General features: G+C 42.6%; 2 protein-coding genes and 1 non-coding gene across 4 annotated transcripts in view; 1 reads left to right on the top strand and 2 right to left on the bottom strand.

Moving 5' to 3' along the window:
• The window catches only part of lcmt2 (leucine carboxyl methyltransferase 2), a 16,202-nt gene extending 497 nt beyond the window's left edge, over window positions 1-15,705 (top strand). The window contains exons 3-14 of one of the 2 annotated variants that reach the window (XM_061692281.1): window positions 595-676; window positions 761-944; window positions 1,010-1,166; window positions 1,536-1,725; window positions 3,068-3,175; window positions 4,471-4,558; window positions 4,640-4,858; window positions 4,927-5,157; window positions 5,233-5,330; window positions 8,044-8,231; window positions 10,668-10,803; window positions 10,885-11,157. In XM_061692281.1, the coding sequence (XP_061548265.1) occupies window positions 595-676; window positions 761-944; window positions 1,010-1,166; window positions 1,536-1,725; window positions 3,068-3,175; window positions 4,471-4,558; window positions 4,640-4,858; window positions 4,927-5,157; window positions 5,233-5,330; window positions 8,044-8,231; window positions 10,668-10,803; window positions 10,885-11,103 (1,900 nt within the window). In that variant the 3' untranslated portion in view covers window positions 11,104-11,157. Of the gene's footprint in view, window positions 1-594; window positions 677-760; window positions 945-1,009; window positions 1,167-1,535; window positions 1,726-3,067; window positions 3,176-4,470; window positions 4,559-4,639; window positions 4,859-4,926; window positions 5,158-5,232; window positions 5,331-8,043; window positions 8,232-10,667; window positions 10,804-10,884; window positions 11,158-15,656 lie in introns of those variants that run through there. The other variant, XM_061692282.1, reaches the window with a different exon arrangement.
• Window positions 171-243, bottom strand: trnar-acg (transfer RNA arginine (anticodon ACG)). The gene has a single exon. It is a non-coding gene; the product is annotated as a tRNA-Arg (tRNA).
• On the bottom strand, window positions 14,293-16,787 carry crygs2 (crystallin, gamma S2). Its single transcript, XM_061692291.1, has 3 exons — window positions 16,637-16,787; window positions 15,638-15,880; window positions 14,293-14,662 (listed from the first exon to the last, which is right to left on the bottom strand). Exons 1-3 carry the CDS (start codon window positions 16,643-16,645, stop codon window positions 14,390-14,392), a joined length of 525 nt encoding a protein of 174 aa, XP_061548275.1. The 5' UTR covers window positions 16,646-16,787; the 3' UTR covers window positions 14,293-14,389.

Genomic DNA, 16,787 nt, shown 5'->3' with positions numbered 1-16,787 from the left:
CCAAATGCGCATGGTAAGCAGTTACAGGAGCAGTGTAATATTCTTGCATGCTAGTGCATTGGGGGAAGGTGACAGTACAAAAGTTAGGGACCTTATTTTATTCGTCCCGTGAGGGAAATGGGATTTATATATATTAAAAATAATAAAAAAAATTTTTTTTTAAAAAGAGTCGAGCTAGCCAGGAGTCGAACCTAGAATCTTCTGATCCGTAGTCAGACGCGTTATCCATTGCGCCACTAGCCCCTCAATGCAGCATGCTTACCGTGCCATTCTCATCAAAGATGGAGTGGAAATTTGAAGTACTAAGTATATACTTTTGACATATTGGAATTTTTAGTAAATTTAGCAGAAAATATGCTGCTGTCACTATGGTCAACGTAAATAAAATTGAGTATATTATACAAGCTAATGTATTTGTCAATGATCAAAAACTGTTGTCCACTGTAAATGGCAGTGAATATTTAGCGAAATGGACAAAAATGCAATATGCCTCATAAATAAAATAACAAACTGTATAATAACATTATTATTAACATGTTTGCAGCACGAGCTAACAGTAAAAAAATACAATGTTGTGTACAATGTCCTATGTAGGGGCTACTATGTGCGCTGGAGAGCAGTGGAGCACTGTTTGCGGACCTTCCTGCAAGTCACACAACATTGTGCCAAGAGACAGGCAAGCTTACTTCAATCTGTCACATTGTTTTACATCAGCAAATAATAATACTTCCATTTGTATCTATCTATCCATCTTTTGTAGATTTTGTCTCTGGGCGCCGGGTTCGACTCGCTGTATTTCCGTCTGCGCGCAGACGCGGCGCTCAACCGGGCCATCGTGTTTGAAGTGGATTTCCCAGACGTGACTCGGCGTAAGGCGGCGCTGATCCGGTCCAATGTGTCGCTGTCGGGAATGTTGGACTCCCAGCATGTACTTCCTCCTACAGGTGAAATACTCCATTGATATCGTGAAATTATACACGTTATGCTACATAGCTGATCATGTCTGTAGGGCCTGTGTATGTGTCTAGCAGTCAGTACGTCCTGCTTGGGGTGGATGTGCGACATGATTCCAATGTAGAGGAAGCTCTGGGAATTGCGGGACTGGACCCGACGGCCCCGACTCTGATTCTTTCCGAAGTGGTGCTCACCTACATGAAAACACAATGGTGAGCATCACAAATTGTACATTTTGACAATTTATCAGGGCCTAAAGAAGAGTCGTACTTTTATGAAGTCCAGGTATTGGTTTGCAGGGCTGAACATATATAATCGGAACCTTTTAATTTCAGGAATGGGAAAAAAAGATCCTGGAACTTTAGGTGGAAATGCAGCTAATGGTCCTCCAAAGGTTCCTAATTCCTGTGGTTAAAATGGGCAGATTGTGTTTGAACTGCGGGAACAATTGCCTAAATTTAGGCATTATTTATTAGGTGACAAGAGATGACCCAGCTAGGAGCTGGTACTTTTGTGAAGTCCATTTGTGGCCCGTTTCACAATTACGGTCGTAATTCACGAGCATTATGTTCCTCCTCTAGGTCAGATGACATCATTTCCTGGGCAGCAAGGCTTTTGCCCCAGTCCCTCTTTGTGATGTACGAGCAGATCCATCCCCAAGATCCATTTGGCCGCATCATGCAGGAGCACTTCCTAAAGCTCAATTCCGCTCTGCACGGGCTCCGACAATATCCCGACACTGACGCACAAAGGCAGAGGTTCCTTGACAAGGCTAGTATTTGCAGAACTCCAATAGTATTATTACCACAGTCCCTCAAATAATGGCTGTATCGACACATTTATTGACTCAACTGCAGGTGGGAAGAGGCATCTGTTTCAAGAGGTAGCCATTTTGGCTCGCAACGTAAACAAAAATCCACAATATCAGGTTCAGGTTACTTTATTGATCTCATCCAGGGAGAATTTTTTTTCTCAGAGATGGGGGGGGGAGCCTCGTTACATCATTAGATATGCAGAACGTCACGTGACCACGCAAGGAGATCGGGATAGCTGACTTCCTGTGTATGCTTCGCTAACAAGCATGGCGACTACGGTTAGTTGCATGATTTTTTTTTGAACTAAAATGTTGTTTTCTTTATTTCTGGTGTGTTCGGACGAAAGTAAAATGCAGTTGCTTTACAAACGACCTAGTTTATGAACACTTTGCTATCTGAACAATTTTTGGAAAGAAGAATGACCTCGAGTTACATACTATTGTCAGTTTACAAACAGTCTTGGCCTGGCTGCAGAAGGCTCAGAATTTTGCTATTTCTCGGGCCGCATAAACATCATTGGCTCCGTTCTTTAGCTATCTTTGTTTTTTGCCGATAATGGCCACCACATCCCACAATACAAGGAACAAGCCACGCTGCATTGTTTGAGGTGGTGGCCATTTAGGACTAACAGTAACCACAGTGAATGTAAATATGACTGTACCCCCATTGGCGCAGACAGAAACATTCTTGTGCAGTGTCTTAAACCAATCGTCGATAGGGGGAGGCAGGGAGGGGTATTTTTAAACCACACAGCGATCAAAATAAGGTAAATGTAACGTTCTGTGGCTGGAACGGATGAATTGTGTTTCCATTCATTTCAATTTATTTAAAATGAAACTGGAGTTAGAAACAAAATAAAAATGACATTTTTCCAAAAAAACATACAGTTAACTTGAACACATACAACATTGTGGAGCGATCACGTCAGTCTACTAGAAAGCTCATTGTCGCTATACACTATCTCCACGCAAGATCATTTTCAATACTGCGCCAGGAAACTGTTGACAACACATGCTTGGTTAGATGCTATTTTTGTTAGCAATGGAGTTCAAATGAGTGGTTAACGCTTAAATGTCTTTTGTTAACAGAGAAACTGCAATTACATTACAGTTATTGTTTTTTTTTCCTGATGGGAAAAGGTAGGCAAGTGTTTTTCTTAAACGGATGAGGTACCCTAATTGGGGTCTGTGTAGTTGGAGGGACAGCCATTATTTGAGGAAATATGGCATTTAAAACTATTTACATCCATTAACGCTGATTCATTGATGGTGTGTTATTGTTGTTTTTGTTGTATTCAGGGATGGGAAAAGTGTGTGTGCTTGGATATGAACGAGTTCTTCCTCAAGTTAATTCCTGATGATGAGAGACAGCGAGTGGAACGTTTGGAGCCTTTTGATGAGTATGAGGTCTGTTTTAGTGTTGATATATATATATTTTTTCCATAAAGCATTGATGAATACTGTACAGTGTTCTGGGGGAGCAGAACTGATTACACGGATTACAATCTGATTATAATCTGGATCCATATAATTTTTGTTAAAACTCAAAAAGGTCAGATGTCAGGTCAATAAATATTCTGCTTAGCTTGGGTACAATATTTTCAATTATAGCCATTTTCGGGATAATTGTTGTTACGTTTTACTATCCATAGCTCCAAATGTGTCAACACAATGACAAAGAAATCTGACATGTAGCATTGACGTAAACTTTTTGTTGGAACTGGAATCGAATTATTTTCTTTATGTCACTGGAAAAGTTGCTATTGAGACAGGATAAGAAAATATAACGCTCAATTCATAGAGATGTTTCGTGTGTAGCATGTTGGTATGCAATCTACTAAGTTCTCCCTCTACTGGAGGTGCACATACAGTATGTTGCTGAAACTTGATTTTGGCCACACCCATTGCATCTGAAAAGTGCAACACCGTATATGAATTCCTTTCCTAAGGAGGCAAAGTAACACTACTTTGTACATACTGTATGTCAGAAATCTCTCACTGATCCTATGCTACTGAAGGAGTTTAGTCATAAATACAGTCAATATTTGTAGGAAAAACACTTCCAGGCCATAAATATAAAACAATATTGAAAGCCGTCTCAGCATTATTCGATATCGTAATAGTGCACTGTATTTGTCCATGTACACATCACATTTCTAGTGCGCAGAAATGTCATAGAGTAGGGGGAACAACGTCACTAGTATGACAGTCATTCTATTAGTGCAGCCTAGTCATTTTCCGACTGCGCTGAATTGTCTTACAAGTGAGGACAAAGAGCTTACTGGTCCATGGACAATTCAGTACACTACTAATAGTAATATATCAAATAAATGCTCATATTACTTGCCATACAGTGGGGGAAAAAAACCCGCATCTTCTTGTTCCATGTGATGACATTCTCATGGCGCTGCGCAAACTACTTCGTTGTGTGCCGTTCGTAAGCTCGGAATATCATAATTACAGTAAATATTTTGATAACGAACACTTTAACGTAATAACGAACACTTTAACGTAAATATTTTGATAACGAACACTTTAACGAGCCGTACGTAAAACAATCAAATGAAAAAAGGTTTTTCATAAGGTTTTCTTGCGCCGCAGGCCATTCGAAACCTCGAAATGTCATACGTCGGAACTGTCGTAAATAGGCGATAGGGTCATTTTCGATCATGAGTTGCAATGATATCCCTTCTATTCATCAGGAGTGGCACCAGAAATGCTCGCACTATTTCATCCTCACAGCATCTCGAGGTTCTCTCACAGCGCAATCTCTGCTCGTCCATCCTGCAGGTGCTTCTTGCTGTTGCTTAATCCTCTTACCTGTTATTTAGCTGAATCTGTGTTCCATTACTGCTTTTGTTCTACACTCAGTGCCACTCCAAAATCCACCTCAGAACCCTGCCAGCCTCATAGTGAAAATGGAGCCAGTTTGCGTAGAGGCTCTCGGGATGGCCTCCACATTGCTGGACGGAGAGCACATACTGCTCACCGGAGGCTCCTGCAGGACCGGCCGAGGGGCTCCGAGTCGAGTCCTGCTCAAAGACCTTGAGGGCTGGAGATCCGTCCATGTACAACCCTCAGTCAGTTTCAGTGAGTTAATAAGAATTTGGGGCTCTTTAATGTTGATGGCATGAACCAAAACCTTTGCTTTCCTCCAGGTGTTCGTCTTTACCACACTCTTACTTCTATTCCTGGGGGAATGGCTGTGATATACGGAGGACGATCCTCTCCCGTCACCCCGATCGGAGGCCTTCTCAAAGTCACCCTCCATCTTGAAGGTTCACCTGGTCCTGAGGAGGTAGTTGAACTTCATGAGGAGCAGATGATGTGTACAGGTGATCATCCACCACTTCGATGGAGACACTCCGCCACTTTGGTCTCACGTCAAGGTAAACTCAGAGCAGTTTTTGTATTTTCCCTTTTAAATGATACCACAAACAAACCTAATTGTTTGTTTTTTATAGGCAAAGATTTGTTGTTTGTCTTTGGTGGGAAAAATGAGTCTGAAACAGTTTTAGGTGATGGCTACTTCCTGGACCTGGATCAGCAGCACTGGACTGAGGTGGTGATGTGTTTTGTATTTGCTATTTAACATGCTTGTAATGAAGATTGACCAGAACAGGCTGCTACATGTGATCAGATAATAATGTCTGTTGAAACAGTATGCATGGCTCAATATCTGAGGTTATTTTTGAACACCCTTTTCCAAGTAACAGAAAAAAAATGTGTTTGTGATCATGGGGGGCTCAAAGTTTAGTATACTTGTACCTTGACTTATGAGTATTATTTGTTCCGTGACCAAGCTCGTAACCAATTTACAGTGAAGATATTCAGACGCCCTTAATTTTTTCAATCTTTGTTTTATTGCGGCCATTTGCTAAAATAATTTAAGTTCTTTTTTTCACCCCTCATTAATGTCCACACAGCACCCCATATTGACAGAAAAAAAACGGAATTGGTGAAATTTTTGCAGATTTATTAAAAAAGAAAAACTGAAATATCACACAGCCATAACTATTCAGACCATTTGCTGTGACACTCATATTTAACTTTGGTGCTGTCCATTTCTTCGGATCATCCTTGGGATGGTTCTACACCTTCATTGGAGTCCAGTTGTGTTTGATTATACTGATTGGACTTGATTAGGAAAGCCACACACCTGTCTATATAAGACCTTACAGCTCACAGTGCATGTCAGACCAAATGAGAATCATGAGGTCAAAGGAACTGCCTGAAGAGCTCAGAGACATAATTGTGGCAAGGCACAGATCTGGCCAAGGTTAGAAAAAAATGACTGCTGCACTTAAGGTTCCCAAGGGCACAGTGGCCTCCATAATCCTTAAACGGAAGACGTTTGGGACGACCAGAACCCTTCCTAGAGCTGGCCGTCCGGCCAAACTGAACATTCGGGGGAGAAGAAAGAAAGAACGAAAGAACTCAAAGATCACTGAGGCTGAGCTCCAGAGATGCTGTTGGAAGATGGGAGAAAGTGCTAGAAAGTCAACCATCACTGCAGCCCCCCACCAGTCGGGGCTTTATGGCAGAGTGGCCCAACGGTAACCTCTCCTCAGTGCAAGACACATGAAAGCCCGCATGGAGTTTGCTAAAACACACCCGAAGGACTCCAAGATGGTGAGAAATAAGATTCTGTGGTCTGATGAGACCAAGATAGAACTTTTTGGCCTTAATTCTAAGCGGTATATGTGGAGAAAACCAGGCACTGCTCATCGCCTGTCCAATACAGACCCAACAGTGAAGCATGGTGGTGGCAGCAGCATGCTGTGGGGGTGTTTTTCAGCTGCAGGGACAGGGCGACAAGTTGCAATCGAAGGAAAGATGAATGCGGCCAAGTACAGGGATATCCTGGACATATCCTGGTGCTCAGGAACTCAGACTGGGCCGAAGGTTCACCTTCAAAAAAGACAATGACCCTAAGCACACAGCTAAAATACCGAAGGAGTGGCTTCAGAACAACTCCGTGACTGTTCTTCATGGCCCAGCCAGAGCCCTGACTTAAACCTAATTGAGCATCTCTGGAGAGACCTGAAAATGGCTGCCCACCAACTTTCACCATCCAACCTGACAGAACTGGAGAGGATCTGCAAGGAGGAATGCCGGATGACCCCTAAATCCAGGTATGAAAAGCTTGTCGCATCATTCCTAAAAAGATTCATGGCTGTATTAGCTCAAAAAGGTGCTTCTACTAAATACTGAGCAAAGGGTCTCAATAGTTATGGCTGTGTGATATTTCAGTTTTATTTTTTAATAAATCTGCAAAAATCTCAACAATTCCGTTTTTCTGTCAATATGCGGTGCTGTGTGTACATTAATGAGCGGGAAAAAAGAACTTAAATGATTTTAGCAAATGGCTGCAATATAGCAGAGAGTGAAAAATATAAGGGGGTCTGAATACTTTCAGTACCCACTGTATATGGGTAACTTTGTCAATGTCTCCCATGCTGAAAGAGCCATGCTTATAGTCCTATTTTCAAAAAGTCATTGATGATTACAAATTTTAGTCATAAATCGTAAAGATAATCCGAATTCAAATGGTGGTGGCCCATTGAAATACAATTATTTTTAGAAAGGTAAAAACAAAAGTGTATCATTGGAGAGAGAAACCGCTTCATAAAAATTGTGTGAGTTGCACAATTTACGTGTTGCCTTTCAAACTTGTTGGATAGGAGTGCATAACATGATCCTTAATACTCATTAAACTCATGACACTCTTGTCTTTATACAATCGTAATAACGGTAAAAACATGTAGTAGTTCTGACGCTTTCACAAATTCATACATATTCATTCATATCTGAGAAAAATTTTTTTTTTTTGCTATTTGCTATTGTGTGAAAGCAAAATGGCCACCTCATCCTGGCACTTCAGCGCACCGATCCCTCTATTGTATTGCAGCAACATTAATGAGGCTCTCTCCAGTGGCATTAACGGTAAAGACAGCAGTAAAACGACTAGGGCGCACTAGTAGAATGACTGTCAAAGAAGCGACCAAGAAGGGCCGTTTGTAAAAGAACCAAAAAAAGGAACTCTGAAGACCCTAAGATGCATTTGTGTTCGTTTTCATGGAAAAGCCATATTAAGCAATAGGAGAAAAATCGTATACATCCAAAAATGTAATTAGCATCTTCAGAAAATGCTTAATCACTATCACTTCAGTTGGATCATACAATTTAAATCCATGCATCATTATAGATGAATCTTTTCATCCAATTTGAAAAACACCCTGACTTATTTTCAACATGCAATGCGTTATTTTCAGGTGGCAGTAGAGGGTGCTGCACCAGAGGCCCGCCATTCCCATTCAGCATGTTCCTACCAGGGAGGGCTGGTGCTCTTCGGAGGGCACGGAAGAAGGGGGGAGCCGCTGGGGGACGTTGTGGTGATGAAGCCAAATGAGAGAGGCTTCTGCTGGGAGAGGATAGACGTGCAACTCCCACCTTGTCCCAGGTGGGTTCCTCACGCAGTAGTTCGAAAGCACAATTGCAATGAAGTTGGGACGTTGTGTAAAATGTAAATAAAAGCAAAATACATCTAGCAATACATCCATTTTCTATACCGCTTACCCTCACTAGGGTCGCGGGGGCGTCCTGGAGCCTATCCCAGCTTACTCTGAGCGAGAGGCGGGGTACACCCTGAACTGGTCGCCAGGACACATAGAAACGCAGGACACATCGAAACAAACAACCATTCGCACTCACATTGACACAATGATTAGCAAATCCTTTTGAACCACCACTTTGTGAACAACTGCATGAGCAAATAGACCATCAGTTTAAGAAAAATGGTTCTCTACGTACAATTGCAAGGAATTTAGGGATTTTATCATCCACGGTCTCAAATGTCATCAAAAACTTCTGAGAATGTAAGCGGCAAGGCCGAAAACCAACATCGAATCCCTCTGACCTTTGATCCCTGAGGCGACGCTGCATTAAAAACCGGCATTATTGTGTAAAGGATATTGCCATTTGGGCTCAGGAATACATTGTCAGTTTACACAGTTCATCGCTACATCTACAAATGCAAGATAAAACTGTACCATGTAAAGCGAAAGCCATATATCAAAAGCACCCAGGAACGCCGCCGGCTTCTCTGGGCCCGAGCTCAGCTGAGATGCAGTGACGCAAAGTGGAAAAGTGTGCGGTGGTCTGACGAGTCCCCATTTCAAATTGTTTTTGGAAATCATGGCTGTCATGTCCTCCTGGCCAACGAGGAAAAGGACCATCCGGATTATCAGCACATAGTTCCAAAGCAAGCATCAGTGATGGGATGGAGGAATTTAAGTGCCCATGACTTGGGTAACTTGCACATCTGTGAAGCCACCATTAATGGTGAACGGTACCTACAGGTTTTGGAGGTACATACAGTATGCTGCCTTCCAAACAACGTCTTTTTCAGGGACATCCCTGTTTATTTCAGCAAGACGGTGAGTGCTAAGCCACATTCTGCATGGTACAACAGCGTGGCTTTGGTGTAAGAGTGTGAGTACTTGACTGGCCTGCCAGCAGTCTAGACCTGTCTCTCACTGAAAATGTTCTGAAACATTATGAAGTGCACAATATGACAACAAAGACCCCAGACTTTTGAGCAACTGAAGTTGTAGCTCAAGCAAGAATGGGAAAGAATTCCACCTACAAATCTTTAACAATTAGTGTCCTCAGTTCCCAAACGCTTGGGTGTTGTTAAAAGGAAAGGTGATGTAACACAGTGGTAAACATGCCCCTGTCCCAACTTTTTTGGAACATGTTGCAGGCATCAAATTCGAAATGAGTAAATATTAACAGCAATAAAGTTGATTAGTTTGAACATTCAATATCTTGTTTTTGAGATATATTCAATTGCATATAGGTTGAAAATGATTTGCAAATCATTGTATTCCATTTTTATGGAGGTTTTACACAATGTCCCACCTTCATTGACATTGTGATATATGTTTAAAATTCTTTAAACAGGCTTGACATTCAATATTTTTAAGGTTTACGTCCGTTTGTATAGTACTTCACAACAACTGAGCATTAGGGCGACAATGAAAGGAATCATTATTGACATGATGACTGTGAAAATAAAGCCATAAAAAAATTCATTTTATGAGAAAAAAGGGGTAATTTCTCAAAAATATAACTAAATAAATTTTGATTGGTATGAAGGCGGCACAGTGACCAACTGGTAAGCACATCTACCTCGCAGTTCTGGGGCCAGGGTTCAAATCCCGGCCACCCCGCCTGTGTGGAGTTTCCATGTTATCCCTAGTGAGGATAAGCAGTACAGAAAATGGATGGATAGATGGATTGGTATGAGAGAGTAATACTGTTATGAAAAATAAAGAAAAAAATAAGAAGAAAGTTGCAATATCACAAGAAACATAACATTCATGAGAATACGTTTGTGAATTAAGTTTTGGAGCAAAAGTAAAAATTTTGCATGAATAAAATATTGTGTGAAAAAGTTTTCAATTTGTGAGAATAAAGCAGGGTAAGGTTTTAAGTAAGGGTTAGGGTTTTAAATTGAGGTTTGACGTCTCAAGTCAGATTTACTTTCAGAGTTTCAAATTGGAGTTTCAAGCCAGTGTTAGGGTTTCAAACTACAGTTTGATGTCACGTTTTCAAGTCAAAGTTAGGATTTCAGTTTAAGGTCAACGTTTCAAATTAGGATTTTAAAACAGGGTTAGGATTTTGAGATTGGTATAGGGTTTGAAGACAGGGTTTCACATTAGGGCATCAAGTAAGAGTTTCAGGCTCGGGTTAGGGTTTCAGGTTTCAAACAAGAGGGGAGGTCTTTGAAGTTTGGGTCTCAGGCAAGGGTTAGGGTTTGAGTTTGGTTTCGGGTTTGAGGAATGTACGGATGAAACATTCTGCGCTAACTGTGCTGTGTTGTATTGCACTGCAGATATTCGCATGGTGCCCATGTGATTGGCGATCACCTGATTGTGGTGGGCGGAGTTTGGCTGCATTCAGCCGGCGTGCCGGGAGTGGCCGTGATCAACCTTTCCACGCGCTGCAGCGTCGAGTTCAGTCTGGTCACGGTCAGTTCAACCTGCTTAAAACCTGATATCACAGCGTGGACTTGTTGGGAATCTCACTGCTGGTTCTCCTGCCCGCCTTAGACCTCAGTGCCTTGGCCTCTGATGTTGCACTCGTTCTGCTCTGAGTTGATGGTCCAAAAGGAAGCACAGTTGATCCTGATTGGCGGAGGAGGAAACTGTTTTTCCTTTGGGACGCATTTCAACCCTCAACTTGTCACTGTGGACCTCGGACCGGCACTAAAAGGAACTGAACTAACTTTAAGGTCCTCCAGTTTGACTGAGCAATTTGCCTCAATTTAATGTATCATTCTAAAACCCACTGTTGAATGTTTGCTAAAATACACAGACAAACTTCACAATCAGTCACATCTCGCTCTGCTTTCTGAGTAGGCTTTTTTTTTTTTTTTGTCGAGCAAACAGTTCCAAAACTTTTCATCTCCTGTCATGGATCATAGACTTATTATATAAAGCCAGGCTTAAGGTTTCAAGTTAGGGTTTCATGAAGGTTTCTAGCCTGGGTTCACGTTTTGAACAAAGGGTTAAAGGCAGGATTAGGGATTCGAAGTAGGGTTTCAACTTGGAGATACATGATGAGGTTATGGTTTCAAACCAGGATTGGGTTTCAAATTGAGGCCAGAGGTAGGGCTTTCAGATTGGAGTTTCAAGACAGAGTTGACGTTTGAAAGTAGGGTTTCAAATTGGTGTTTCAAGTTAAAGTTAGGATTTCAAGACAGGATTAGGGTTTCAAATTAGGGTTTAAAATGAGGGTTTTGAGCCTGGATTGGGGTTTTAAAAGAGGGTTTCAATCCAGGGTTTGGCTTTTAAACACCCATTAGGTTTTCAAATTTGGGATTTAAACCTGGGTTAACATTTCAAAGTAGGATTCAAGATAGGAATAGGGTTTCAAATTGGTGTTTGCAAGACAAGGTTATGGTTTCAATTCAAGTCCGAGTTTCAAGCCAAAGTCAGGGTTTTATTTGAGTTAGTTTTAAAAAGGGTTTCAAGTCAACATAACTGATTCAAACTTTCAAGAATGGGTTTGGGTTTGAGACTCACAGGCCACATTATAGTTATGGTTTCCGTCGGAGGGCCGTTATGCCTGCGAACCCATTTAAATGAAATGTCTTCTTTAGGGATGAACGATAACTGTTATTTTTTTTCCCCACCGATAACCGATATAAATTTTTTTAATGGTTTATATCAAGGGCCTTTAACAATGTCCAGACCGTGGAGCCCCAAACTGATGGAAAGCTGAAGCGGGGACCCCCTATGTATGTATAGTGTATACACTTGTATTTTATATCTAACTGGTCATATAAGAGAATGCCTATTTAGTCATATAAAATATAATTAATATCATATCATTTCTTCTCATATATTGTATGTAATATATATACAGTACATCAATCCATTCATTTTCCGAACCGCTTATCCTCACGAGGGTCGCGGGTGTGCTGCAGCCTAACCCGCCAAACTTTGGGCGAGAGGCGGGGTACACCCTGAACTGGTCGCCAGCCAATCGCAAGGCACATATAAACAAACAACCATTCGCACGCACGTTCACACCTACGGGCAATTTAGATTCCTCAATGAACCTACCAGGCATGTTTTTTGGAATGTGGGAGGAAACCGGAGTACCCGGAGAAAACCCACACAGGCGCTTTACTGCCTTTTTATTGTCACTATACACAAGTATAATGAGATTGAGATATGATGTATAAATGTACTTTGTGCAATCAATATCATCTTGATAACTCAATGAATTTTTTTTTTTTTTTTTTACTTCTCAAACTTGAATAATACATTGCTTCAAAGTTTAAAAAAATGTTTTTTTTTAAAATTTTAAACAATATAAGAATGGGCGATCATGCATGTTAATGTTTATTTCAAGACATGAATTTGTGGCTGGTGAAGAGTGGAGTGTTGGTGCTGATCGAGCAAGCCGGCAGACGTGCGGATACGTGCTCGCACATCTCCCTGCCGAACGAAGGAGGGCCGTTGTGTGTTTTGATGTTCATTCCATTTGGAGATGATCTAATTTATTGTCCAGTGAGCTAAAGGAAAGGAACATGCATACGCAGTGTTGAACCTGAACGATTTCAATGAATGAAAGTTCAACAACTAGTTCATATTTTGGGCGAAAGTGAACTGGACTTAGTTCATTTCTGCATGACGAACGCACTTATTCTGGTGTCGGGCAACAGTTTTCGAACGAAAGTTAATTTTCATTCAAGAGTGTCAGATTTTGTGAGTGACTTCCAGGACGAACCCGTCTTAACACGCTTCATATGTCGAGGGGATAAATGTCGTATTTGACAACCCATTCAGTGCGGCCGCAGTCGCCATCCATCCATTTTCTGAGCCGCTTCTCCGCACTAGGGTCGCGGGCGTGCTGGAGCCTATCCCAGCTGTCATCGGGCAGGAGGCGTGGTACACCCTGAACTGGTTGCTAGCCAATCGCAGGGCACATAGAAACAAACAACCATGCACACTCACACCTACGGGCAATTTAGAGTCTCCAATTAATGCATGTTTTTGGGATGTGGGATGAAACCGGAGTGCCCGGAGAAAACCCACGCAGGCACGGGGAGAACATGCAAACTCCACACAGGCGGGGCCGGGGATTGAACCCAGGTCCTCAGAACTGTGAGGCTGACGCTCTAACTAGTCAGCCACCGTGCTGCGCTGCAGTCGCCATTCATGTTTACGTGGCAGCTGCGCGAGTGTGTGAGGTGCGTTCAGCGTAAATGGGAGTGGATGTGTTCTTTGGTACATAGTCATTGTAAAAAATTTATTACTGGGAAAATTATAATTCGTATCAGAATGCGTTAGTTAAACACTGTATGATCACACTGTCATAATATGGAATTTATTTTGCTCATAATTTAAGCCAGAACTGTTTTGTTATATCTAAATCTGAAGCTTGTAAAAAAACAAAAAGTGAAAACGATTCCAGTCACTCTGAAGGGGGATGGGTAACAGAAAATGCTTGCAATATCTCAATGTTATTAGAAGAGAAGACAATTTGCTATTTGGGTATTTTATAAAAGAAAAAATATGAAGTTGATGCATGATTTGCTTTCTCGGGCCACATAAAACGATGTTGTAGGCCGGATCTGGTCCCCGGGCCTGGAGTTCGACACCTGTGAAGTTGGGGGTTCAGATTAGGGATTCGAGTCTGGGTTGGGGTTTTCCCAGAGGTTGAGTTTTCAAATTAGAGTTTGAAGCCAAGGTTATGGTTCCAAAGTAGGGTTCAAGCCATATCACCCCACAATAAGTCCACCACATGAAAGTCAACTATGTGAAGCACTACACTACCAATAGCATTTTCTATTCCAGCTGACTTGGGACAAAAGTGTACATACTACACCCTGAACGAGTTTCCACTCACTTATTAGAATGTGAATCGAAGGACATAAAATATATAAACGAAAATGTTGAATGTTTGCAAAACTGCACAGACAAAACTCGAGACATGTTGGTCTGCTTTCTGGACAGGTTTTTATTTTTTCAACCTCAGTTCAAAATCTCATTTCCTGTCACAGATCGTAGGGTAACATGTCGATGGTACGGGTTGGTAATGGGTTCATTCAGTTAAACGCCTGAAGGACTGGACCGCAGCACTGGCCGCGCCCCAATCGCCCGGCTTGCGGTACTCGCCCTTCTCTAGGAAGTACTGGCGCCCGCGGTAGTTGGGGTGCTCGTAGAACACCCACCAGCCGTCGTAGACCTTGCACGAGTTCACCTCCCTCCAGCGGAACTTCTCCAGGAGCGAGGGGCAGTCCTCCGTGGCCTCGAAAGCTTTGCCCCCGAAGTCGGCCTTTTCGTACAGCTGCATCTTATAGAGGCCCCCGCTGGTCTGGAATAATGGGAGTAATGGCGATAGTCATGGAAAGGACTCGGAAGGACACCGCAAACCCGTGATCGGACATCATCCAGAGAGGCTAGTGGCTTTGATTCGCCCTTTGGTTGGACATACGCAATCAATCGTACATGGGCCTTGTCAAAATAGATTGATCTTTGTGGGTCTGACTGGTGTTGACCCTGAATGTAGCCGCAGGCGTTGGGTTAGCTGAACAAAAGCCTGTTCGCAATGCTTCCATCACACACGGCGCTGACAACATCAAAGACTTCTCTTAAATGGGGGCACGGGTGGGGAATATCTTACTTATCCTAGTCTGTTAGGTCCCCACTGTTTAAGGGGAACTAAACCCCCCAAAGTCTCGGGCAAGAATAGGCTGCATGTGCCCCCAATCGTCTAAACACTGTATTATGATTGCTATTGCGTTCATAGAAGAAGAAGAAGAATACAATGGATTAATTAATACATTTTCCTCCATCTCAGTGGGGCGCCATGTTTGGCAATATTGCCCTCTGCTGTTGACCAAAATCTACATCACAACTGTGTATGCTGCAATAACTAGCATAACTATGGGTTGATGACATGACGGTTTGAACCTAAACTTGCCAGAAGAAAAAATACAATAAAATCTAACGATCATGTCATCAACCTGTAGTTATGTGAGTTATTGAGTTTTGGGCGCCTTTAACATCTGGTCCCTGTGTTCTCACAGAAGTTGAAAAAAATAACAATCCTATTTTATGAAAATAAGAAGGAAGTGCAGGCATTTGTTTTCAGATGCAGCGAGTACAAGTAAAAAGTCTTGGGAAAATAAATATTTGAGTACAGATACCTGAAAAATCTACTTTCACAAAGTATTTGTAGTTTGTGAACTTGAACCTCTCCCCTGCAGCATCAACACTTCCTCTTTCAAGCGCTCAAGCCCTACAGATGACTGAGGTTACCACAAGGACAATGACAAATTTGACTCACAAAGTGGATTATCTTGCAGGAACTGAGACGGTCATTGAGGCCCATCCAGCGCTGGTACTCCGGGTACTCGCCTCGGGTCAGGACGTATTGGTAGCCCATGTAGTTGGGCCGCTCGTACACCACCCAGGCGCCGCTCTCGACACGGATGGAGTTACAGCGGCTCAAGTAGGTGTGGAAGTCGGAGCAGTCGCTGTCGCACTCGTAGCGGCGGCCCTGGAAGTTCTTGTCCTCGTAGAAGACGATCTGCCGGACGAGATAATATTGAATATTTGCTGCAGTAAAATTAGAAAATGGCTTTCAAATATTCCCCAAAATTGTCCAATGAACAATTAGATCGGTTCGGGCATTTTCTACACACTACCGAACGTCAGGTATATGAATAACTACACATGGCATTTTCTATCCAAGCTGAATTGGGGAGAAAGGCTAGCGACTACACCCTGGACTGGTCACCAGTCAACTGCATGGGGATCGTCAAGAGGGAAATTAGTAGGAATCGAAATGAGATGCTCGAGAGTCAGCTATGTGAATGACTACAATACACTACAAATGGCATTTTATCCCAGCTGAATTGGAGAGAAAGGCTCGAGACTACACCTCGGACCGGTTGCAAGTCAGAGGCAGGGTGATTGTCGATCAGTAATTAAGTGGGAATCAAAAGATACTTGAGTCAGCTCCGTGAAACACTGCATTATCCATGGCATTTTCTATCCCAACTGACTTGGCGAGAACGGCAGACTAACATCCTGGACCAGTTGCCAGTGGCATTGAATGGGAACACAGTAGATCCCATACCAGTAGCGTGAAACTCAGCTATGGGAACCACTACACTACCAATGGCATGGCCAATCCCAGTTGACTTGGCAAGAGAGGCAGACTACAAATTTGCCTGTCTAGTCAAGAATTACATTTCAACTAATAGAGGTGTTCAATCCAAAGGCCCAGTCAGAAAACCAGACTTAAAAGCCAAAGTCTTGATGTAGCTTTGCCTTAACTCACCCTGCCCATCTTGGATAGAATGTTGCGGCGCAGCCTCTGTGATGCGAAGGTGGCGGCGGAGGTTGGTGTTTGCCCTGAGGTCTCGATGTTGCACTGGGACCTCGAGCGCTCTCTTTTATAGCCCTGCCTCGCCACGTTGGGGAGCGACAAC

This window comes from Phycodurus eques, chromosome 12, assembly GCF_024500275.1.
Source record: "Phycodurus eques isolate BA_2022a chromosome 12, UOR_Pequ_1.1, whole genome shotgun sequence".
Taxonomy (NCBI): domain Eukaryota; kingdom Metazoa; phylum Chordata; class Actinopteri; order Syngnathiformes; family Syngnathidae; genus Phycodurus; species Phycodurus eques.
This window is presented reverse-complemented; position numbering and strand designations above follow the sequence as displayed.